Raw genomic sequence first — 24,568 nt, 5'->3', positions numbered from 1 at the left:
ATTTTCTAACCTCATTATTTTTTTTTTTTAGTTGAGCTGAATAATTTGAGGTCACATGAGACGAGATAAAATAATGGTTTTAAGTACCATAAGGCATTTGAATGTGATGCATACTGGACTTTTGCAAAAGTCCAGCATACATCACGTTAAGTCAGATCTGCACAGCGCTGCATTAAGTTGAATGAGTCTATACATAATCAGAAAAAGAAAACACATCTGTTAAATAATTAAACAAACTAATAAAACAACAAAATATTTTCACAAACAGTTCCTCAAAATCGACAGATATTGACTGCCATCATGACACATAGTTAATACAGTTATTGATATTGTGTAGCCTGAATACTCTCCCAATGTATCTGATCACCCCATGTTAAGGGGAAGGCTGCCATACATGCTATAACCTCTAGATGGCAGTTTTACCATACTGTTACTGACTGGCCATTTGACAAAGCATCTGTTGACTGTATTTTTAAGACAAACAATGTTAACACTGGTTTGCATTAATGGTTTGCATTAATTTACTTGTTAGTGTGCCCCTGAGGTCTATGGGAAAATATCACATGTTCTTCTGTTTCCACTTGTGACAATTCATGTTGTTGTCTAAGCAGAAATTTCTGTCACATCTGGGAAACAGTTACAGTAGACTATCTCAGCAAGTGGTGCTTGTTGCAGAGCCACCTAGGTCCAGCGAGGAGGAGCCGCTAGGTCAAGGTCTACCTCTCCAGACCTCAACTGGTGACTATCTCAGAGGCAATATTGAGTAGTTCATCTTACAGTTCCTGACAGATATGAAGATGTTAAAAACTGTGTTCTTATTGGCAGTAATTGATGATTTTATGAAGGTGTGATATCAAGATCGATTCTGTGGGTATCATGTGTGTTGCCTCAGGGTGTCAACATGTAGGCCTTCAATAGAACTCAGGTGTCAAGATTAAATCCTTAATTTGTGATATAGACCTGTGTATCTTTTGCATATTACCTGTGTTTTGCCACAGGCTTTAATGCTGAAGATCCTCCATTGACTGATGAACTGACACAAAAACTGTATTATTTAAAAGGTTCTTCTAAACTCACTCCAGGCCTGACTTGGCACTGCATTAAACATTAGGCACAGGCAGATATCCTAATCAGTTAGCCTAAGCATATGACCACTGGCTGTTTAGGTTCTTTGAGCTGAGAAATAGTTTTACAATTTCTGAACTCTACAATGGCATTTGTAGACCTACCTTGGATAGAGGCACATACAACTGTCAAGAACACACATAGACTGAATGTTAAAAGTTACATTAAGTGGAAAAGAGGCACAGTGATTCACAGAGGAAGGAATGAACTGTGTTATTTTTTTGCTGTCAGTCATAAAAATGGGCTCTGCTGATTTGTAGGTAGGCTAGGCTACTGTATTGCACTTTACTGTGTTTAGCACGAGGCGTGACGTCATCCGCCACTGCCCCGCCTCCGTCTTCAGGCTGGTTGCCAGCGCGAGCCACAGCGAGGGTCCTGTCTCTCTCTCTAGTAGCTCGATATTGTTAAAATATTAAATCGCGTGACATAGGGGTAAGCAGAAGAGCTATCGAAGAGGGAGATACCACGCACATTTAAAATATCACGGAAAGAAAATAAGGTAATTCTTTTACCTGCTTTTTTTGCTATTGCTTTTATTTATTTTCTTCCTGATAGACTGGAGATGGATAGGATAACCAATGCGTTTCAGATATTCTCCTCAGTTGTACCGTTAACGTTAGGTCTATTTTAGTGGTAGGCTTATGCCCTTGTCTATAAATGTAACAATTTAAATTATATTAAATGATCATTTCTGTAGAATTAATTATGTCTTGGTAATATTCCAGGGCATAAAGTATTTCTCATGTAGCCAATTGAAGGACAAATATGATTATTAATGCGGTGGTTTTAGAGTAGCCTACCTTACAGTAGCCTGTCACATCATGACTATTAGTCTTTTAAAGGAAGTGTCTGCCGCAATTCAAATGTTAGTAGCATAAGCTATGCGGGGCACAGGTTAACGACAAGCGTTTTCCAGGAATATTTATTCTAAGCAGATAGTCCTGCTGCCATCGTTAATGCATGACAATACTTCGGCTACAGTAAAACACGCTATCCGGCCGGCAATGTTTTGCTGTCTGCACGCCTTTCACTCAAAGTCTTAAAATTATTTAAGCATAAACGGTCAGGTCAGAACGTTTCCTCAAATTCGTAACAGTCCTACCGACACATGTTATTGCATATTAAGTGCTGTTTAATATGCGTTTCGGTAGCACTGTCCATTTTGAATGAACACTTTTTTACCTTTTAATCTGGTAATGTTGATTGGCAATCGTAATTTCTTCTTTGGCGTGACATCTAAATTCGACCATTATTATGTTTAACACTTTAATGTTTTTTTATGTGATCTCTGTGAGTTATTTCACACCCTAACAGCGCCAGCACACTAGTCGGTTTTCGAATAATGCCATTGCGAATTATGCCCACGTTCTCAGTAGGCCTAGGCAGTGGGGACGCCAATTAGATGAGAAGCAACCTGCTTTACAGGAAGTTGTCAAAATTTAAGTGATGGAAATGATTGTTATACAGTCATGACATACCTACCAGTGTGTGTGTGTGTGTCTTTGTGTGAGTTTGAGGCTTCCTCATCACCAAAAGACTATGGTAAATGTCTGACACATTTTTGTCAGCCATCATATGATGGCCTAACAGTTACACTGTTGCTAAGGCTAATATAAACAAATAGATATAGTAACTTTACTAAAAAAAATAGAAATAGTAACAAATAGTAAAAAAAGACATTTATTTTTCAAAAATAATTGTTTACATTTTTAGTGCTGACACCGAAGCAAGATTGTGTTGCCTTTAACTACCAAGATTTAAGTGCAATGGTGCCCCTGTTCATGCATGAATTATCAAAAAACATGGTATTAGTTATTTTAGTTCAGTCTGTTTGTCTATTAAGTGTTCGACCAGTATATCTAATCCATTTCGTCTACATGCCCTATACCTTAGCCTATAGACTTGCCTCTTTTGGAGTGAGAATTTTGTTGTTAGTGTATGGCAATACCCCACCCCCTGTTATTATTACTCCGACACACACACACACACACACACACACACACAATCATGAGCAAACTTATCCTAAGAAGCCATACAGACCCTCATGTAATTCACATCAACCAGCACCACCAGGGCTATACCTTGGATTCTGCCAGCAATCGGTTTTGAAAGAGCGTCACTCTTCTGTCATGTTGGAAGTGGGCTGAGGTAATTGCAGCTGACATTTCAGAAAGGACGTAGTGGGAGCAGAGAGGACTGTTGGCACATGAAGGGTTAATAGCTTTAAAACCGTCTTTATTATCAGCTGCCTTCTGCCACAGCCTCACATGAATAAAGCCCTCCTAAAAAAATCACTTTTCCTGACCCCTGTGAGTCACTCTGCCAGTTGGAGGGAGGCAGTCCGAGCAGTAATCCCTTCCTTGATCTGAGCTGTGTGGTAGTGAGGATCTCCCTCTTCGGTGCCGTCCCCTCTCTCGCCCTGTCTCTGCCTCACCCCATTCCCTCTCCCTCTCTGCCCTTTGCCTTGGCCCTCCACAATGTGTTTGTCAATCTATCACACTCCACTTTGCTCAAGTGGAGATACACCTGATCCTTCTCTTAATTTCATTTAGAGCCACTGCACATACAGATCACATGGTGAGCAGAACCTCGTTGTTTGGAAACTGTCCAGCCAAGAATTTGTAATTCACAGAACGAGAGAGGTGAAACATTCTGCTTTCAGGGATCTGATGAAAAAATCTACAACAAAATCAAAAAGAAAACTACAACAACTAATAAGCCTGAAAAATAATAGACCTAATCATAATGAAATTATCATTATCAAAGTCATTTTTATTGTATTTGGTAACTAATTATTAGTGGTGACTTCTTTTTTCTGAAATTAAATTATAATGGCTGACCTTGTTTAAAAGTCCTTAGGCTTTTCTTTTTAATGGACAGGGAAAAGAAAAGCACTCTAGTTAAAAACTACTTTGTCAAATGGCAGTAAATTACTAGAATGTGAGGAAGCAGAAATTTATTTTACATTTTTACTCCTCTGCTCCATAAAGGACAGTGTAAACCGTGACTCTAGAATGATGTAGTATTCAGTGACCAGAATTGTGTTTAACATTGTGTTTAACTTTATGTCACTGTTTAGGTAATTATTTTTTATTTATCATACTTGCTTATTTTTTCCAGTTAACCATGTTTATTGTATGTTTTTTCTTGTTAATTGTTTCTTTTTTTGGTAAACAATTTGCCAGGACAAAATATCAGTTCCTTAAACATTACAATAAAATGTATAGCTAAGGGCATTCCATTTAAAATGCCCTTGTTGTTGCCTACTCATTACATCATTACATGATAGGAGACTTTTTTTCCCTTGAACATCTCTAAATTACTCTGATATCTTAATACTAAAGCTGTAATGTCGACCTCTCTTCGTAATGGGCATTTGTAGAAAACAAATTGAACAGTAATTGCTGTATCAGCATGTCTCTGCAGTCAGATATTAATGGGAACTTTTTGGTGTTTGGTTATAAAGCAAAGTTTTGTCTGCTCATGCTTTTTGTAGGGCTCATCTAAAATGTTCCTGATGTGTTTGTTCGTGTTAATGGCTTCCGCACAACAATAACATGGGTGAACAGCTAGTTTAATGCTGTGATCCAGTTGTCCATTTAAAAGTGGTAAGTTGTCTGAAAAAAAACCCAGAAGTTACGCAAAATTACACAACGACATGCCCATTTCAAGTTGTCTTGTACAAACCAGAGGACCCCCAAGTTCGGTGTAGAATTCTTACGACTTGAAAACAAAGATGGCTGCGCCCTGTGTTTGTAGTAGCTGTGCTATTTTACTCTTCTTTTTACTGCTTAGCAAATGTGAATGTCCATTTCAATAACTCATACACATGCCAATGCGTCAAAGGTATGTGTTATGTTGTCTTTTTGTTTGTGGAATATCATGGAATGTGTTGTTTATCTGTTGGTGTTGGTAAAAGTGGCTAGTAATGTTGCTGTGTTGCTAAAAGCAAACGCTGGACAACGCTACGTTACTCGAGGTGCTCTCTGACTCATGTTGTGATGAACGTAAACGCAAACCGAAACGCCGGGATTACCCCATAAGTAGTGACCTTGAACTTGTTGAGTTCAGTTTGATGGATTTAGTCACAAGTTGGTCTCCAGCATGTGACAACAGGAGAGGAGAACCACTGGGTGGTGCGTCCGTGACTTGACGTTGTGTAGCGGTGTGTCCCCACTGTAATTTCCTGGCTCTTCACGGCTTGTTTCCTCTCAGCCAGAGTGAGGCAGACCATGCAGAGAATGAGTGGAGCTTTGGGGGTAAGGGGTGTGGGGGCTCGGGGACTCTCTTGCTGCCGCTGCGCAACCCCCCTCCCCCACCTTTACTCATAACCCCTGGGTCCCTGCTGGTAGATCTGTGCGCGGCTGGTGATGCCTATGTGGGGAGGTGTTTGCTGTGTGTAAGGCTCAGCCACTGGAACGGCTCCTTCGCAGAGAGGTGCTTAGTGGTATTCCTCCTAGCCAGTAGCGTTCCTGAGGCCGTTTTAAGCTGAGGAGTGCAGCTTAAGCAGCCTAAGCAGTTTTGGTATACTGCTGCAGATCAACGTCACGACCCACAATGATACATCCTGACCCTGTATTTGTCAGATCAGTTCCAGAAGAGAAGAGGGTTAATCGGCACTTTTGAGATAGATTTGTGGCTGACTGGATTAAAGTGGAATGGGTGTGTAGGACTATGTGGTAATCTGGGTTGTAGATGGTGGTCGTTATCAGATAAGGCCTTGGAGGACTATTCCCCTCTCAAAATGAGAAATGGCTCGTTGACTGTTGCTTGGTTCACAACAAATTGTATGAGAAATACTATGAAAAGTAACCCTTTGTGGTAGCATTCCTGTCAGGTGTACGCTCTTTCATTATGGATCTCGGCTTATTTTCCAGTGTGTCTGTCACCATTGCAGTGGTGAAAGAAGAATTGATCAAAGGTCCTTTGTTGAGTGGGGAAAAACCATGCGTATCCAGCGCAGCAGTTGGGTTGAGTGGGGAGCAAAGATGATGGTGGTGGGGGGTTGAGCTGGCAGGAAGTGACAGAGATTGGTTGCAGAGGTCACTAAGAGACACTTCTCCCGGCTCCTATGTTGACCTGAATAAATCCACCTTGTGCCCTGTCACTTTTCTGAGGAAGCGAGCTCAGTGTGTCACAGTGATGGAATTGAAGGCCACAGGGGAACTCTGCATTGAAGCTGGATGGGAGTCACAGCCATTAGTGACTACTATATCTAAACCAACTCGGGAAAAAGTCCAACGAGAGATGCAACATTTTGACTTAAGCCAGTATGGTTAGCCTAGGATGAAACAGCATAGTTGTTCTGTTCTTCTAATCTGTATTTTGACAGTGTGTTGGATTTATGTGACTGACAGAACACACTCCACACACTATGTGGAAATGCACTGTTATCCTCTGTAGTTTATTTGATCACATCATTGTTTGGTGACACAGCCTCTCTGCGATTCTGTGTGATTTGCTAACTCTATGGCCATTCCTCACCACGCAAACTTCCGTGGCACATGAGAAAGCAGTAAGGTGATCTGTAGACCTGGACGGATTGACACCTTTTTATTTAATTTTGGAATTCTAAACAAGCATTTGTTGAGGGAGGTGAGTGCAGGCTTTCTCAGACAGACACAGCCCATGTGTCACTCATCCATCCTAAGTAGACTCGAGGTGAGCCATTTCTTAACAGGATGTGGAGGGTTTGCGGCTTACAGATTGTGTGTAAGGTTGCTGCCTGTCATTCGGGTATCTTCCTCATGTTTCTTTTGTATTGACTAAAACCTAGCATAGCCTTCATGCATTTGCACTCGTCTATTATTTGAAGTCATTGGCAAAGTGAAACTAACTTCACCAAGGAGTCAGTCAACGACAAGACAGTTATATGCAGTTACTTTCACCATTGACTGACAATGGGTTACCACCGAAAACATAGGCTGGAAAAAGCACTTACCCTAATGTACCCAAATGACTGAATAAAACAACATTTATCCTGCAGAGGAGTTGCTTATATTTCGTGACAGTGCGTCTTCAGCTGTGCTCCATACGTGTCTCTCGCCTCTCCCCTAATCACTTTTAACCGTCATTACCAATTTGCAAATGATGGTGAATAACTACTCATCATGAGATGTACAGTATTTCGTAATATCTTTATTCTAATTATGTTTCCCATTGTAATCGTGCAATATGTAATGCTTTGCATGGACGTGCGCTGGTGTGCGTTCATGAATGATAGAAGGATGGTGCGTGCACCTGCCAATATGACTGTTGACATGCGCTATTAAAATAGCATATGAACAACTCGCCATTGACTTCTGACCAGGTTTAGGTGGTGTATGATAGTGATTTTTAGACAACGCGCCAGGCCCCTCCCTAGGTTGTTAATTGCCACACCCCTGGGCGCAATGCTTAAAAAATAAACGTGCAAAATACCAAATTAAACTTTCCGCGGGTGAAAAGCGAGTTTTACGTCATGCGCTGGAGCCCAAAATACAGCCCTAAAAGTAATTCACGAAGCATTTTAGACCTAAAAGTAGCACCTAAGTCTGGGACAGCTTAAAAGAAGTCGAGAGGACTCCTAACTCACTAAGACCTATTCACAAACAGCTTTTTGTGGAATTTCACGTTGCGATTTTTTGAAATGCGTATGCGGCTACAGGAGCTTCCAATCGTGAGGGAACACGCGCTCGCATTCTCAGACCTGTCACCTGTCACTCATCATCGTAAGGGAGGTGTTTGGAATCATTCCCGCGTTACAATCATCAGCCAATCAATGTGGCCACTTCAGTCAAGCTCGTGCATGAGTAATGACGTCATCATAGCAACGAAGACTCACTCCTAGTTTAGGAGTTGTCATTTTTCCTTACTAAGAGTAGGTCTGAAAGGCTTTGTGAATAACTTTTAAGAGAAAACTCCTAGCTAAAATCTTTTAGTGAGATTTAGGAGTACTCCTAGTGGTAAGATAAAAGGCTTTGTGAATACAGCCCCTGAACTGAGCTACTATAGTATTTTGGATATTCCTTTTTTTTTTTTAGCAGCAGCAATTGGACTTTGATCTCATTCATTGCATCAAGCCAATTGAATACCCTCTCTCCTGTCAAACAACAGATAGGTTAGGTATTCAGAAGATGGGAACAGTGTGAGCATCTACAGTATAGGAAAGAAAAATGCTTTGTGCCTTTGCCATTATCAACCCATTATGTCACCTATATACAAAGAGCTTTTTCTACTTTGCTACCCCTTTGCTATATTGTTGACACCCATCATTTATAGCTGCCTTGACATACCTTGGCATTATCCTTACAGGCATTTGAAATGAAACATAATGGACTTTTGCATTCTTCACTAGATATGATGTACATTGTAGGTTTAAATGGTGTACCAGCTAAACCATCAGCCAGACCTTCTTGAAGAGTTTCCTCCATAGGGTCTTCCTGTGTGAATACAAAACTGAACAATATCTTTTCAGGGAGCATGTAGCCTATTTATAAAGAATTTCACCTAGGTGGCATTTAACATTGATGTACAGTATATTGGTGCGTCAAAGCCAAAAGTTTGCCATATCAAGCAAGGCAACTTTCAAAAATGTAACCCTTCACGGTGAAATCTAGAATTTTTTTTTTTAGATGGAGGCATTGCAGGATACTAAAAACCTATATTTTTAAATCATAAAAATAGCACATTTTGTGATATCGGCAAATATACTGAATCTTTGCGTTATGAAAGTTTATGCTAGACTCTACTTTAAAATATTTTTTAATACTGCTTATGTTTCAGCTAGCAGAGTTGATGATGAATCATCAGCAGCTTTCCAAAGGGGCACCATTTGCATCTATTTCCTATCGCCAATTTAATCACGCCCATCGCTTGGGCGTGTCTCGATTCAAGGAGCCACTGTAGACCCCTCAGAACCAGTGTGATCCAGGCGAATGGAGAGGCAATGAAATGAATGGCTAATCGCAAGCATCCCGCCATTCCACTCTGTCTCCATTTGGCACTGAGCACCGGGTGCCGTATCCATCACTGTAATTAATAGGCTGACGAGCCATGAGATTTATGAACGACTGTGTTCTCACCCCCTCCCCCCACATCCACCCCACCCCCCATCCAGCCCGACTCTTGGTTCCTGTAGCCCCCCCCTCCACACACACACATACACATTGTGGAAGTATCTTGGAAGCCAGGTGTTCTCTACTAATAGATTTAGCCGTCGCTGACACATGTAGATGGGGTCTAATTGGGGAGGGCACGAGATCCTACCACCCTTTACATGCCACCAATTTCAAGGGTAGTTGTGGTTGTTGTTGGCTGGAACACGATGCAGAAACAGGAGAGGCAGCTTGCTCCCAACGCCCCTTTGTCCATTTCCTTTTTTACCTTTTGTTCTTGGGCTGTCAGACAACACTGTATAAGGTAACATGCAGCGGCAGTGTAATTGACTGCAGGGATAGCATTTCAGATGCATTCTCATTCACTCCAGCCCCCCTGTTCCCACCCTCTCGCTTCCTCCACACACACACACACAAACACACACACACCCTCCCTCAGAGCCCTCCAGAGTTTCTGATCAGATTGGGCTGTGTGATTCTCCCCTCTGTTAGCCATGTGACAGAAACACATCATCTGGATTCCAACAGCCACAGAAATAGCTGCCCGGGCTTGCTGGGCTAATCAATGAAGGTCAGCTGGAATCATTGATTAAAGTCCGTCTTCATGTAATAGAATGCTTTTCTTTTTTTATACAGTGGTGTAGTGTCACCAGCAGGCACTGAAATTAATTTGCGTGTTCATCCTTTTGGAGGCTCCTTCACCAGCACCCCTGTTTACAAATGATTATTAGCTTTTTCTTTGATGGCATTACTGTGTACGAGTCTGTTAATGCATATGTGCATCTATGTGTGACGTGTGACGTGTGTGGTTTGTGTGTTTGTGTGTGTGTGTGTGTGTGTGTGTGTGTGTGTGTGTGTTATTTCTTGTGTCTGTGTGAGTGTCTGTGTATGTCAGTACCGGTATTTTCCCCTCTTCATGGCTGGTTTTCTGCACGATCAATACTCTGCAGTGGAGGCTCACAGTCTGCACCATGTTAATCCTCGCAGGGTTGCGTGGTGTGTGGATTCGCATTGCGCCTTGACCAACCAACGGCACTCTTATCAATACCCTCACCTTTGCGACGAAGAATGATACACTCTGCCAGCCGCGCTCCCAGTTTGCCATTGATTGCCGAGGAGGGAAGAGAGGGAAGCACAACTAACAGGCGCTGGGTGTCTCAGGACTGTGGGAGATAATGAATGATTGGCACTTGTCATTATGCCCCTTTTAATCTCAAGTCCTTTGTGAAGGCTTTAAGGAAAGCTGTACATTGGTACCTGACAAATAAAATATCCTACCCTTCCTGTCTTCAGGTACAAATTTCTCAAATGATTTGATTGAAGAACAAGATAAGTTTTTTTTTTTTTTCATCAATTGGCTTGAAGGTTTCTTATTATCACGGACAACGGCACTCGGTAAGAGCTTTGGTAGGCATTTCGACCAACCTACCCTTCAGCATAAATGATTTTGTGAAGCATGCAGCCCTTCTGAATGTAATAAAGGGGTGTTATTCTGGTAAAATATGATCTCCTGGATACAGGACGCTGAGTAGCAGCCATAATTTACTTATTGGGTTTGGTTCCGACATTAGGTTCCACTTCAGTTTCCATGGCAGCCAGTAAACATACCATGGTCTCTCCCTATTTTTAGAGGACTAGGTTCTGCCGCAGAGTAGGCATCTCTCAGGTCTTCACAATGAGCAGAGGGGAAGAGGAGGAGGGGAAGGAGGGAGAGCCATAGAGCAGAGCGAGAGAGGGAGGGGGGAAGGGAAGGGAACAGGTGGAGGAATGCTTGTGTGCCTGCTGCGGAGGAGCAGGGGTCTCTGCCTCCCTGAATGCAGGCTTTCACACAAAGAGGCAGAAGGGCCTGAGTGAGTGAGCGAGCGTGGATGAGGAAACAAAAGAAACAGCCAGCAGGAAGGGGGATGCTGGATAACTGGATTAGCTTCAAATGACTCCAGCCCGGTTCCGGCTTCTGCTAAAAAGCTGCTCTCGTGACAGTCCCCATGGTGCACATGCTTATCTCCTTATAGCATAGATGCAGAAGGAGAGAAGCATTGTCGCTTTGAATCTTTTCTGAATTTTCTTTAAGTTCATAAATCGATTTTGAGGAGGGAAAAAGAACAGAAACGGTATTAGCTTGAACCTTCCGTGATGTTCCCAAGCACTAGCAAAGTTGTGTGTGTAAATGAAACTATAGCAGCCCTCTATATATGTCAAAGCTTTCCATGTGGAATAACAGCCAAAGTCTTTCTTGGAGGATAATCAGTCATTTAGTTTGTGGTAAGTATATCTATATTTATGAGCCTAGATGTCGTGTTTCAGTTCAAGGAACTGTCATGAAGCAACGTTTCAGTTTCCTTCATCTAGGCCCAACAAAACTTCAGCGCCAAAGTCCAGCCTGCTTCTGACAGACACGGCTGTAAGCTCTCTCTCCAGTGTTAAAAATAGAAGCACACCCAAGTTAATGATTTTTTAAACAGCCCAGGCCCCTTTCTTTTAATTCGAAATGCCATAACCGCCCTGCATTCTAGGATGTGGTATGTGTACCCAGCATAAAAGAACCTGCTAAATGCATAGTCTTTTTTCAGCACATGGGGTGATGTTTGAATTTTTAGGAATGCCAGAAGGCATCTCAAAACGACAGCAGCTGTGAAGGTGTAAGCTCTCAACCATTTTGCCTGCTTTTTCAGTTGCCCCCCATAATCAAGCAGCACTCAGGATCTTGGAGGTGCTGGCATTATGAGAGCCTATCATTTATCTGGGGAAGTAAACGAGCAGTTTGGCTCAGCAGATGAGACGGCTGCTGAGGCAGAGTTGAGGATGGGGTGTCGGTGTGTTGAGGCTCTCTTCAGTGCAGCCTCTCCCAATCATTAATGAACAATAAAAAACTAAAAAAGGGGGGCAGGCACTGCAAGATTGAGACACCGGGCTAAAAATTATAGCAAGTAGATTTGGTAACCCCACCATTGTTTCCAAATTGGATTTTTATCTGTGCCACACACGCACAAGGCATAGCCAGTTAAACATGATTTTTAAATGTAACATAATTGAAAAAGAGTTTACCCTTTGAAAAATTGCTAAACTTCCAATTAAATGAAAGTCCTTTTCAATCACTCAACCTGAGGTGTGACAGTACAGTTATAGTCCTTTAGCAACAGTAGCTGGTCCACTGAAAGTCTATAGCTCGCTGTCAGACTGCTACTGTACACTTCATCTAGTGATTACAATTAAGTGAAGAGGTAAAGCACTTCATAGAACACAGTTCTCCCCACTGTCCTCACCCTGTACTTGTTGACGAGTTGAGTGAGTAGAGGCTGATTGTGCCGTTTTGAGCCGCTTGGCCTCATGAGGTTATCCTTTAATGACCTAACTGACCTCATCAGCCTTGTACTTTGCACCAGTCATTCCTGGACAGACCACTAGTGACAGAAGGACACCTGGGTCATCCTGAGGGCGTCCCCACGCTGAGGCCTTGAACCCTCTGTTGTTTGCAGGATGGCAAGATGATTGTCAGTGCCAATGCCCAAAGTGGTCTAAGCATTTGCTGTACGATGAAGTTCACAAAACAATATTATCAGACCAATAAAGGGGTTGTATTGGGCCAAAGTTCCGTATGGGCTATGAGAATGCTTGTGCCAGTCGGAGTCTCTGTCTCCACTAAAAAGGAACCTTACAGTACAAGAACACTTGGGACCTCGCTTAGTGTAGTTTTGTTTTTGTTCGTTCATTGTGTCTGATTGAAGACCAAAGTATTATTTGACATTACAATCAGGAGCACAGTTTGTTCTTGGGTTGTCCTTGCAGTGTATACATTATTTGAGGTTTAGCTTTTAAGCAGACTGGCATGTTTTTCTCTCTAAAGAGAAAAACATCTTGAGTCTATCAAGGATAAAGTTTCCGTGTCCTTGCAATAGTAAGGTGCTTCTAAGTGTTCCTTTCTGTTTATCTTATTCTCTTTTGTTTTTTGGTTATATACCAGACCGGTTTAATTTCTTTGTGCTAAAGATTCAGATGTTCTTGCTTCACATTTCAGAGTTAATGTGAACATTTTAGTCAGGGGTGTTGGAAAGTGATGGATTAGGAGAGGGATAGAATAGTGATGAGATATAGACTCTCTCACATTCTCTCTCTCTCCATCCCTCACTTTCACTCTCTCTCTCTCTCTCTCTCTCTCTCTCTCTTTCACTTTCACTGTCTCTCTGTCTCTCTCTGTGTGATGCCTGAAAGGCAGCTGTTGCTCTCTGGACCTCATTACTGAGAGTGCTGGAACTCCTCAGATCCACCTCACAAAAGTCAAACAAACAGGAGCGAAATGAATGTGAAATCAGGTCATGAATACAAATTAAGCGAGCGAGCCCCGTCTCACATGTGCGCTCCCACTCTCTCTCTTTCTCTCCTTAAAGCACCATCATGCTGGCTTTGGGGTGGGTTTGGATGCACCTCTGCTCACCACCCGGGATGATGCAGAGGAAACCGGGCGTATGTGCAGAATATGAATCAGGCCGTTCCTTCAGTAGGAAATCGTAACCGTGCTGAGTGTTGTATTATGTATTAGGGTATGTGTAGTTTTGCAATGTGGGCGTGTATTGTTGCAGTGAAAAGGGCTTTCATTTCTTTTGGTCTTTTGTAGTTTTGTGTGTGTGAAGAGATTCTTAGAGGAGATTGAGCAGGTTTTTTTTTCAAGTGTGTAGTTTTGCTCTTGTTTTTTTTCCTCAGTGCTTCTGGGTAGAATTGTGCTCAAATAGTTAATAATACAAAGGTTGAGGCCTGTTTTTTGATCTGGACAACACTTAGAATAAATGCTGCAGATAGATGTGCATCCCTGTGATGTGTATGTTTAGGCTTGAGCATCACACCTCGTGCTCTGTCAGGCTCTGCAATCATGTCACTCCTTTGGTTCCGCAGTGAGTGGCTCTACTGTCAGTCAGCTCCACCCCGGCTTCCATCCCCCTGACAACCTGTTTCTGGTGTCATAGACAATCACTGGCCTGTCCATAAGAAGCGATGTAACCAGAGAGGGTTAAAGCGGAGCTAGTAATCAAGGATCTTTGATGTAACCTTTCCTGTATTTTGGAATGCTCGAGCACACAAACATTCTCAGCTCTTTGAGCTGTCTCTTAAGTGACAACCCTTTGTTTTTGTCTCACCCCCATTCCCCATCTGCATCTCTCTGTCTGTCTCAGGATGAGAGTTCAGTGAGCAGCGAGGACTTTGATATGAGCGACCCCACATGGCTATCAGCTGAGCACGGACCCGCGTCTGACCCCAACGCCCCCAACCACACAGACAGAATGCACAGCCCGCAGAACGCACACAAGGAGGAGGATGGTAAGAGTGCTCCCTATCTCTTTTTCTTCTCCTCCCTCTGTTCCCTTGCGCTCTCTCCATCACAACCCCAATCACAGCTTAAGGACAGGAGACGTGATTTCCTTGGCTGATAAGAGACAGTTCCTCCAATCCACACACACAAGCAAACACACACACACACAGAGAGGCCACCCCTTCAACAGGCTGAGCTGCAAGGAAAAATATGACTCCTCATAGGGCACTTGTGTATCCCAGCAAGGCATGTGCTACTGCTCACTCAAGGGTGTAGTTACACACACACACACACACACACACACACACACACACACTGTTTGCTCGGGGAAAGAGCAGACTCTCTGCATAGTGATGTGAGGGGGGTGGATAGGCCAGGGCAAGGTGAGGGGAGATGCAGGAATCGATTCTATTCAGATGCCCTCACCCCTCCGCCAGGCCCTGCTGGGTGGTGGGAGAGGGGAAGCAAAGGGGTACACGGATGAGGAGGTGTGGGAAAGGTTGAGACAGAGAGGACCCTGGTGAAGGAACCGTGCAGGAACTCTTGTCAGATTGATGAAATTCTCAGTTCTCACCATGATGTTCACCCCTGTCTTTTCTTTGGCGATATGGGGGCAAGTGGTGCAGCTGTCATTTTGATGCAGTGGAGGTTATCGGCAGAGAGGAGGCCATCAGCTAACCGGGAGCTCTGCTGAGACACAGTGGGAAGCAAATTGAACAAATCCAACAATAGCTGCTAAAGGACCGCTGTCCTCACAGGATTTCATTTGCTGCTGTTTTGCACAGAGCTAAACCATATGAAGTAAAATGATCAGCAGCCTTTGCCACCATCACCTGATCACGGTACCTGACAAAAGCATATGAGTGTCCAGGTGATCCTGCGTTCAGGTGGTCATCCATCAGATGATCTTGCATTGCTGGAGCTTTCAGCAATCAATCATGAGCCTCACTTGCATTGTCTTGAAAAAAAGCAATGTAATGTAGAAATGGTAACAGCTTTTCTAATTCGCCCATGCTTTATGACCATTTCCTTTCTGTGGCTATTACAGGCATGTAAGGCAAAACCTAAATTTGAAAAGCCCTATATGTCCCCTAGTCACATCAACTTATTTTAAAGCCAACAAAAGCAAATGGTTTTCTGTGGCAATACCCCTTACATCCTCTGCCATTACCGCTGGTCATGAAAAGGTCTTGCACTGAGATGTTCACAACCCACCCCTGTATCAGTCTCAGACTGCGGAGGTGATAAGCAATAGCTCCGGAGAAAGTGGAGAAGTGGGTCTTGATGCTCCCTACCCAAACACACACACACATACACACACACACCCAAACACACACACACATACACACACACACACACCCACCAACCTCCGTCTGAGAGGCTGGTGCACAGAGCTGTGGGCCGGCTCTTGAGGAGCTCTCAGCCTGAGCGGACTGGAGGGGTCAGAGTCAATGTGTGACAGCGAGACGGAACACTCGGAGACCCTCAGACGCGGGGGAGCCGAGACGGAGAGGGCCGGCCAGGATTGGGCAATCAGGACACTTCTCTCCAGGCTGATTGGCCAATCAGCACACCTCTCTCCAGGCTGATTGCTGCCACACGCAACGTGACATGCATACACATGCGCTCACTTCTTTTTTACATGTTCATTTACATATAACATAGGCTTTTATCCAAATTGACTTACAAAATGAGGATTAACTTGCTAGCTACATTTTAAAAGAGACCTGAGATGACAGTGAATACTTTTTTAAGAACACCATTAGACTACCAGAGGATGAGAGTGTAAGAACTAGTTAAAGTGAAGTCGAAGGATATAGTGGTAGAGCGCAAAGGAGTTAGAAGTAAGTAGAAGAAGGGAAGAAAGGAAGTGCATAGTAAGTACATGTAAGGTGTGTTTGTGTTAGGAGAGGAGGTACTCTTAAAGTCTTCAAGTCTCTGGCTCTGGGTAGGCTATGTGTTTTTGTGCCCTTGGTAATCAGAGAACTAAGGGACAGAAATAAGTGTCTGTCACTGTGTGATGCTCTATTTCCCTCACCTGCACCAAGCAGGTGGTACACACATCCTAACACATTCTGGAGAATGCACAACCACCCACGCATACAGACACATCCACGATAAGCAGTCATTCTTGGTCAAGGTTACTGAAGTACAAGGTCTGCACCACTCCCCTTTCAGAACCAGCTGAAGCATCAGTAATGTAACCAAATCAGCCGATGCAGGAGCTGCCATCACTGGCAAATGTGTGAGGGTGATTACTGTGCTCACCTAAGTTAAGTTTTATTTAATACTCACATTGCAATTTTAATAAGAAAACTGAAATCCATGAGCATTTAGTCAGGACAAGAGTTAAAATCATAAATAGGGTATTTAAGCTGAAATACATAAATGAGATTGACATGAGTTGCAAGGTATTCAACTACTTTAATTTCCCATTTAGAAGTTTAGTCAGGAATGGTATGACAAACATTTGTTCACCCTGGGTGGCGACGTGAACCTTGGGTCTACTCCCCACCATTCTAACTCCGAGAACCCTATAGCCTCTGGCACTGGTCGTCACAGAACACATTGCCGGCTGTTTGAAGAAGCCAGCATGACTTTGATGGGCTTCCCGCTGCAGGTCAGAGGGAAATGTGTGCCGTAAAGGAGAAAGGCAGAGATGGGAATGAATGCTCTGGGTTATTTAATGGCTGACATGACGTGCAGTCACCCGGTAGCTTACTGCCAGAGTTCTGACATCTTTGGCTTGCTGGGTACTGCAGTTGGGAAACTGCATCTGACATGGGAATCACACCTTCACACAGGACAAATATATATATGAGCTCAGCCAGAAGACCACCTCAGGCTTCAGCACTCCGGCTGACAAGAGAGGTTAGGCTAGTGTGAGGTTTCCCGTCATTAGACAGACGCTGTTAAGAGATGTGCGTGGAGAACTGGGCTTCTACTCTATCAAGGAAAAGCAGGCCTGTCAAATCAGTTGTACCATCATTCTGTGTGCTGTGCATGTGTGTCTGATGAGATCCACGCAATCCCCACGTCAGACTGATAGTCGCAAAACTACTGCGAAAATAAGTGCTCGCTGTAAAAGAGAGAGCACAATTTATGCTAATAATGTGCTTTGATATGAAATCAAACATATCACATCAGTGTCTTCCTCCATTTTTTTTTTTGGCTACCACTAATGGAACAGGCTCTTGTCCTGATTGGATCCATAATTCCTCTTAGATTGGCCTCCTAATTCTGTATAATTTTTGAAATTCCACAGTCTAATAATTATTTTGTCATGTTTAGGTGTCCTTTGCAGGCCCAGTGATTATAAAGTGACAGGGGAACCAACCAGGTCAGAGAAGTCTATGATCATAGGGCTGCGACTAACTATTATTTTTCAGTTGATTAATCTCATTAGTATTTTCTTGATTAATCAAGTAGTTGTCTAATAGATAAAATGGTGATATTTCTCAAAGCCCAAGAGTATGTCCTCAGGTGTAGTGTTTAGCCCACACACTAAAGATAAGTGAATCATCATAGACGGGTTAATAAAGCCGAATATATTTGTGGTCAAGGAATTTAACTTTTGTTTTAGTTGGCCATTAATTGTATAGTCAAAAACAAATTGATTAATCAATTAATTGTTGCAGCCCTAGTGATCAGGCTGTAATGTTCTCGCATAACACAGATGCCTTGTCTTTCGGGGTGCTGACATTTGCTTTGGGTTCATCTGTGCTACAGTATTCGGCAGAGACCAGGGGCCGTATTCACAAAGCCTTTTATCTTACCACTAGGAGTACTCCTAAATCGCACTAAAAGATTTTCGCTAGGAGTTATTCACAAAGCCTTTCAGACCTACTCTTAGTAAGGAAAAATGACAACTCCTAAACTAAGAGTGAGTCTTCGTTGCTATGGATGACGTCATTACTCATGCACGAGCTTGACTGAAGTAACCACCTTGATTGGCTGATGATTGTAACGCGGAAATGATTCCAAACACCTCCCTTATGATGATTAGTGACAGGTGACAGGTCTGAGAATGCGTTCGCTACACAAGTAGTGCGAAGGACGGAAGATGATGAATAACTGAATAAAAAGGCCTAGCCTAAATGAATAAAGAGTAAGGCAAAACAAATAGCCTAGTAGCCTAATAAAACATAGGCCTATGGATTGATGCAGTAGGCTAGGCTATCTTTGCAACATTATTAAATTAATCTGTCACCATATGCCTACGTTTGCAAAGAGGAGAACATTTTAATTTGATTCACAATGAAATGTTACATTTAATTTACATGTTGACAATGAGTAGTTTTGGTTGTTGTTGGTGGCGTTATAGCATCCCTTTTATGCCTACAATGCAAAATTGTTCCCTCGCGATTGGAAGCTCCTGTTGCGCATACCCATTTCAAAACATCGCAACGGGAAATGCCACAAAAAGCTGTTTGTGAATAGGTCTTAGTGAGTTAGGAGTCCTCTCGACTTCTTTTAGGCTGTCCCAGACTTAGGTGCTACTTTTAGGTCTAAAATGCTTTGTGAATTACTTTTAGTGAAAAAAATTAGGAGTCCCAAAGTTAGGAGTGACACGCCCATTATTTTTAGGAGTTGCTCCTAAATTCGCCACTTAGGAGCTACTGTTAGCCTTAAAATTCTTTGTGAATACGGCCCCAGAAAGGGGAGGCAAGGGAAATCGTGATGATAATCATGTGATAGCCTAATGGAAATAATATTAAAAATGCAGGCCCATTAACATATGACATTTCACCGCGTGTGTTCCATTTGATGATGAGTGTGTTTGCCAAGTTAATCTCAGGGACTTTGGAAAGAAGTCTTCTGAGAGCTGGAGAGTAGTCGAGAAAAGGGGGTGAAGAGGTAAAGAAACAATGAGATAAAATGAGATGGCAAAGTGAGGATAAAATTGAGGCTTTTTACTGATAACTCACTGAAAAGCGTATGTTGTTGCTGCTGCTGTCCTTCAGCCACAGGTCAAGCAACTGTCTTGAGTATGGGTGTGTGTTTGTGTGCATAGTGTGTATGTGTGTGTGTAGTGTATCTGCCACTGACTGTGTGTGTGTGTGTGTTTTAAAGGGAGGGGGTCTGCCTGGCAGGGCCTCATTTAACACTGGGAGAGGATGCTTTCTACTGAGATAGGGCCAGAAGCCTGTTAATTATTAACTGCCACCCCTGCACGGCGCACCAAAATAATAAGGGAACTAAATTAATTATTACACGCCAAAGCCCGCTTGCTCGAGTGACGAGGAGCAATTTGTGTTGTTTACAGGAATGACCGCCTGCCGTGATTTAACGCCTGTTGGCGTGTTTATTAACACCGAGTCTTTCCCAGGGAAGCGGCAATTAGACGCCTGTCTCTGGATCGGACCCGCGCTGCAAGTGCCGTCCTAATGAGGAAAGGAGTGAATCGCAGATCACAATGTCGTGGCTCCACACGAGCACAAATAATAGGGGTTGCGTCTGGGAAGGGGGTGACGTTGAGAGAGAGACAGCTCTCTGTACTTCATCTATGTCTAACCGGCTAACTCGCCTTTCACCTGAGCTCTCAGCTTCTCACCCAGAATCCTGCACCTGCACCCTATCAGGAGAGTGGGCGTGTTTGTGTGTGTGTGTGTGTGTGTGTGTGTGTGTGTCAGTTCACTTCAAAAAACACACCAGGGCCTTGCTGTGTCCCTGATTACTTTATGGTCTGGAGGAGGGTGCTTTTTCTGAGAGCCGGAGGGGTAAAGGTTGGTCCATAAATCTCCAAAACGCCCTGAAATTTGTACTTATCGGTATCAGTTAAACACACAGGTTTTTTGTTACTTGGGGTAACTAAAAAGCTGGAGCAAGAAGATAAGATAAAGTTTGTCTGTCTAAAGAGGAGTACCTCTTCTTATTCTTAAAAACATGTTGCACTAAACCTATAAAAGATTAAAATAAAAGGCATCAGAGGGGAACGTGTTCTGACATCATGTAGCACTTAAACTTAATACAAGTTTTTTGATGGCCAAATCAAAATTCCAACAACGTGCCTTGTGATAATCACTAGGTCAGTTAACTAACACATGGGTTGTTCCAGTAAAATCATGAACTTGTGAAAAAAAAGCCAGATAGAACAGATTGCCCTTCTGGGATTCCGATGTTTCGTTTTTAGGTGGCTGATTGTCACACTGTTAGACTAAGGATCGGCTTGCTGTTGTTAGTCTCTGGCCTTGAAGGCAGAGGGTGGAAAAGGAGCAATAACTTGCTTTTCTTTTTCAGATGTGGGTTCTCTCTCTTATTTTCATCTCTCTCATTCTCTCTCTCCTTCTCTTCCTCTGCTTGCCATACCCCTTGCCACAAGTGCGTAGGCTTTGCTAAAGACCTTCAGATCACATACTGTATAGATATATTTTTTTCACCCAATCTCCTGTGCTTTTGAACTGCCAGGGCAGGGGAGTGATGTCCACTCTGCAAAGTGAGGGAAGAGGAGCGGAGTGGAGGAGATGAGACAGATGTTGGAGAGCGTGAGAGAGGGTGGGGGATAAAATGAGATCACCCACGGATTCCACGGCTGGTCCGACTCAGTGACATTGGTCACAGATGTGGAGAGCAGAGTTAACCCTCTTGCGCGTACCCTAAGCAGCCTAACTCACTGCCCATCACCCACCCTGCACCCATCCTGCACCCATCCTCTCTAGGGTGGGATGTGTGTGTGTGTATATACGCGTGATACGTGCACGTGTGGGTGTCATTGGGGGGAGGGGGGTTGTGCTCAGCCCTTTCTGATACCGCCCGCTCATCTGTGTACCGCTACCATGAGGCATGACGCTCCCTCCAGGGATGGTAGTCGTCACATGAGTTCACGGTGTGTTTACATCTGCCCTGTTTGCATTTATGCTGTTTACATGTTGTATCTGTCATCAGTCAGAGAGATGGAGAGAGAGAGACAGAGGGAGAGAGATACCTAAAAAAAAAAAAAACACACAAATAAACTAACAATGTGTTTAACCTCAGCTCAGCTCCCCAAAGATCAGCATGTGGAGATTGCAGCCCCATATACCTCCACACGCATGTGCTGTAAATAAGATGGAAAACGGAGCACAGCAGTGTGCCGTTCTTCTTTCAGTTTCTGTTTGTTCATAAGGAGCTCTGCATAAGGAGTGACATTGAGGACCCCCCACCCCCCACCCACTGCCCATGGTAAACCGCCTGCTGGGGCTGATCCCCGTGCCTCCCTCCTCCCTGTGGAGATTGGGTTTTTCACTGGAGGGAAATGAGATCAGATAAAGCTCTCTCTCTCTCTCTTCCTGTCTTTTTCTATCTGTTACTTCCTGTCCTTGTCTCACACAACCTCTACCCATCTCTTTCTCTCTTTCACTTACTCACTTGTTCTGCATTGTATTCAGTCTGTCTCTCTGTCCCTCTTTCTGTCCTCCTCATTTCCATGTGGGACGCAGAGTATATGTGGAGGTGGTAATTATCCAGAACACTGATGCAGATACACCAGACCATTTCACCCCCACCCCCACCCCACCTTTCCACTGAAAGAAGCGAGCTTTGTCACATGACCCCCCTCTGACCTACCTGTCACAACTATCGAGCGAGACATCAGCAGTCACACATCTAGCGTTCCATGACGTGTGTTGTTTGTGTGTGTGTGTGACTCCATTGAATGTTGTGTGCTGCTGGTTTTGTGCATAACATGGTAATTTCAACATGAGGGTATCCACTATATGGCAGGAGAGAAAGAACGATCCCTGCATTTCTTTCTGGCACCATTTCATGGTTTTATTTCCTTCTTCTCAAGTCTACCCACTTTTTTCTTCTCCTATTCTCGGCACCCTTTTGGCACTCCCGTTTAATGTGCCATCCAGCCTTGAGGATATAGCCCATTTGAGCTGATGGAGTAGGGGAGTGTGTGTGTGTGTGTGTGTGTGTGTGTGTGTGTGTGTGTGTTTGTGTCTGTGTGTGTGTGTGTGTGAGTGTGATTGAGCATGCGTGCAGACTGTGGGAGAGTATTAAGCTGCGTAGATACTTTATGGACTCATTCGACAGTTTGTCTAAAAGCATGAAGACCCCCCCCCCCCCCCCCAACTGCTGCTGAGCTGGCCAGAGAAATTGAGATAATTGTCACTGTGTTGCTGGACATTGTCACCGACACCGAAGAACGTGTCCACAGGGAGACCATGTGGTCTAATTATGAAATTGCAAATAACAGTCTGTCCACCAAATTTCTCAGAAAAACAAAAAATCTACATTAAGACAGAACTGACAGTATGGTCAGTGTTCACGCCTCTTGGTGACAAAATCGAGACTTGCGCAATAGACCTGAGCGGTCGGTTGATGTTTTTTCAGTGAGATTGAGGTTATTGGGAGATAGGGAGGTGCCCTGTTGGCATTGGAAAGGGTGATAAAGGAAGGCGCCAGGAAGGAACGCTGGGCTTTTTGGGCTTGGGTGTTTGGTCTTTTTTATTTGCACTCTAAACAAAGGAGACAAAAGTGCAGACAGCCATAGGGGCAGCCCTTGAACCTGACAGTGAAACAAATCTGGGGGTGGAAGGAGGAGGAGGAGAGATGAGGTGGGAGATCAGGGGCAGAGGAGGTTATTTGTGTGTGCGTGCGTGAGTGTGCGCAACATTTGTGTGTGTTTGCGCGAGATTGTGTGTGTGCTTGCGTGTGTGTTTTTGTATGTGTGTGTAAATGTGTGTGTGTGTGTGTGTGTGTGTGTGTGGTTTGTGAGTGGAAGAAGTGTGTGTGAGGGGGTGTCAGGGTGTCAGGCCACTCTCAAATGTTTTATGAAAGGGAGTCCTTGGTCTGGTGTAAACGCTGATAGGAAACACTGGCCGCCTGTAACCTTGGCCATCATTGTGTGTATGTTTGCACACTGCCATGAGTCTGTGTTGCGTGTGCATCTGTGTGTGTGTGTGTGTGTGTGTGTGTGTGTGTGTGTTCATATTTGTATCTGCCAGAGCACCATGTGGGGGAAGGGCAGAGCCTGTGCCAGCGCTGGTCTCCCAGAATGCATCTCTGTGTCACTGGTCCTGCCTCTGCCTGCCCCTTATGCAAGAGAGTGCTAATGATTCTGGGAACAAAGGTCACATACACACACTCACATACATGCAGACGCACAAATCCACACAGTGCTAAGCACTGTCTCGCTGCTCTGCACAGAATTGTCCTCTGTCCCCCCATCTAGCGCCCAAGGGTCCAGTCCTAGCAGTACCCAACCCCTAGTGACAGCAGCCCGTCTTTTGAGTTACAACCCTGGGCCGAATCGGGGCCTCTTCTCCCCCATCTCTGGCAAATAGAGATCCAAGGCCTTGGCTGCCTATGATTTTTTACTGCGGGTTGTAAAGTGTTTATAATGGCTGATGGATGGCACAGGGTGTGGGCCGTAAAGGTGCTATCAGTATGCCGACGTTAATGGACCACAGAGACCCAAAAATAATGGGCCCGTGCTTGGCCAGCGCCCCGTGTGCCTGCCTGCAGCACGCCGGCCCCTGAGGGCAGGGGCATGTATGCACATACACACACACACACACACACATATACACGCACTCTCTCTCTCACACACACACACACACACACACACACACACACACACACACACACACACTCACACACACTTAACTTCAAGGTGTGTTCCCATGCTCCCGCGTTCCGCGTTCAGTTTCCATCCGAAAGGTTTGAGATTTTTGGCACTGCTGAATGCTGAACTTGTCTGTGCACACACACAGTTTATTATGACTGTGCTATCTTCCCTTCCCTGCAGTCAAAATGCAAAAAAAAAAAAAAAAGGAAAACAAATTTTCAAGAACGCTTCAAAAAGCCCGTCGGCCATTTTGAGGGGGAAGGAGAGGAGCCGAGTCTTTGTGTAGGTCTCCACCAAATCATGGGGCCGTGCCTGGCTCCTCCTCTGCTGCACCAATATCGATAACCAGCCCACCCCCCCACCCCCTCCTCCTTTGCCTTACTCCTCTCCCATCCCTTCCTCCTCACACACACACACACACTCCCACACACAACCCCTCCCCCTCCCTGATTCCAGCAGTAGTGGGCTGTGCCCATAGCACAGACAGGGACA

At 44.1% G+C, this 24,568-nt stretch overlaps 1 protein-coding gene across 2 annotated transcripts in view; it reads left to right on the top strand.

Moving 5' to 3' along the window:
* The window catches only part of nol4lb (nucleolar protein 4-like b), an 86,460-nt gene that overhangs the window by 25,511 nt on the left and 36,381 nt on the right, over positions 1-24,568 (top strand). For both annotated transcript variants that reach the window (XM_042096925.1, XM_042096924.1), the window contains exon 5: positions 14,387-14,531. In XM_042096925.1, coding sequence (XP_041952859.1) covers positions 14,387-14,531 — 145 coding nt within the window. The remainder of the gene's footprint in view (positions 1-14,386; positions 14,532-24,568) is intronic.

The sequence above is a fragment of the Alosa sapidissima genome, chromosome 7 (genome assembly GCF_018492685.1).
Source record: "Alosa sapidissima isolate fAloSap1 chromosome 7, fAloSap1.pri, whole genome shotgun sequence".
NCBI lineage: Eukaryota > Metazoa > Chordata > Actinopteri > Clupeiformes > Clupeidae > Alosa > Alosa sapidissima.
The sequence above is the reverse complement of the archived record's forward strand: the minus strand, read 5'-3'. Positions and strand labels throughout refer to the sequence as shown.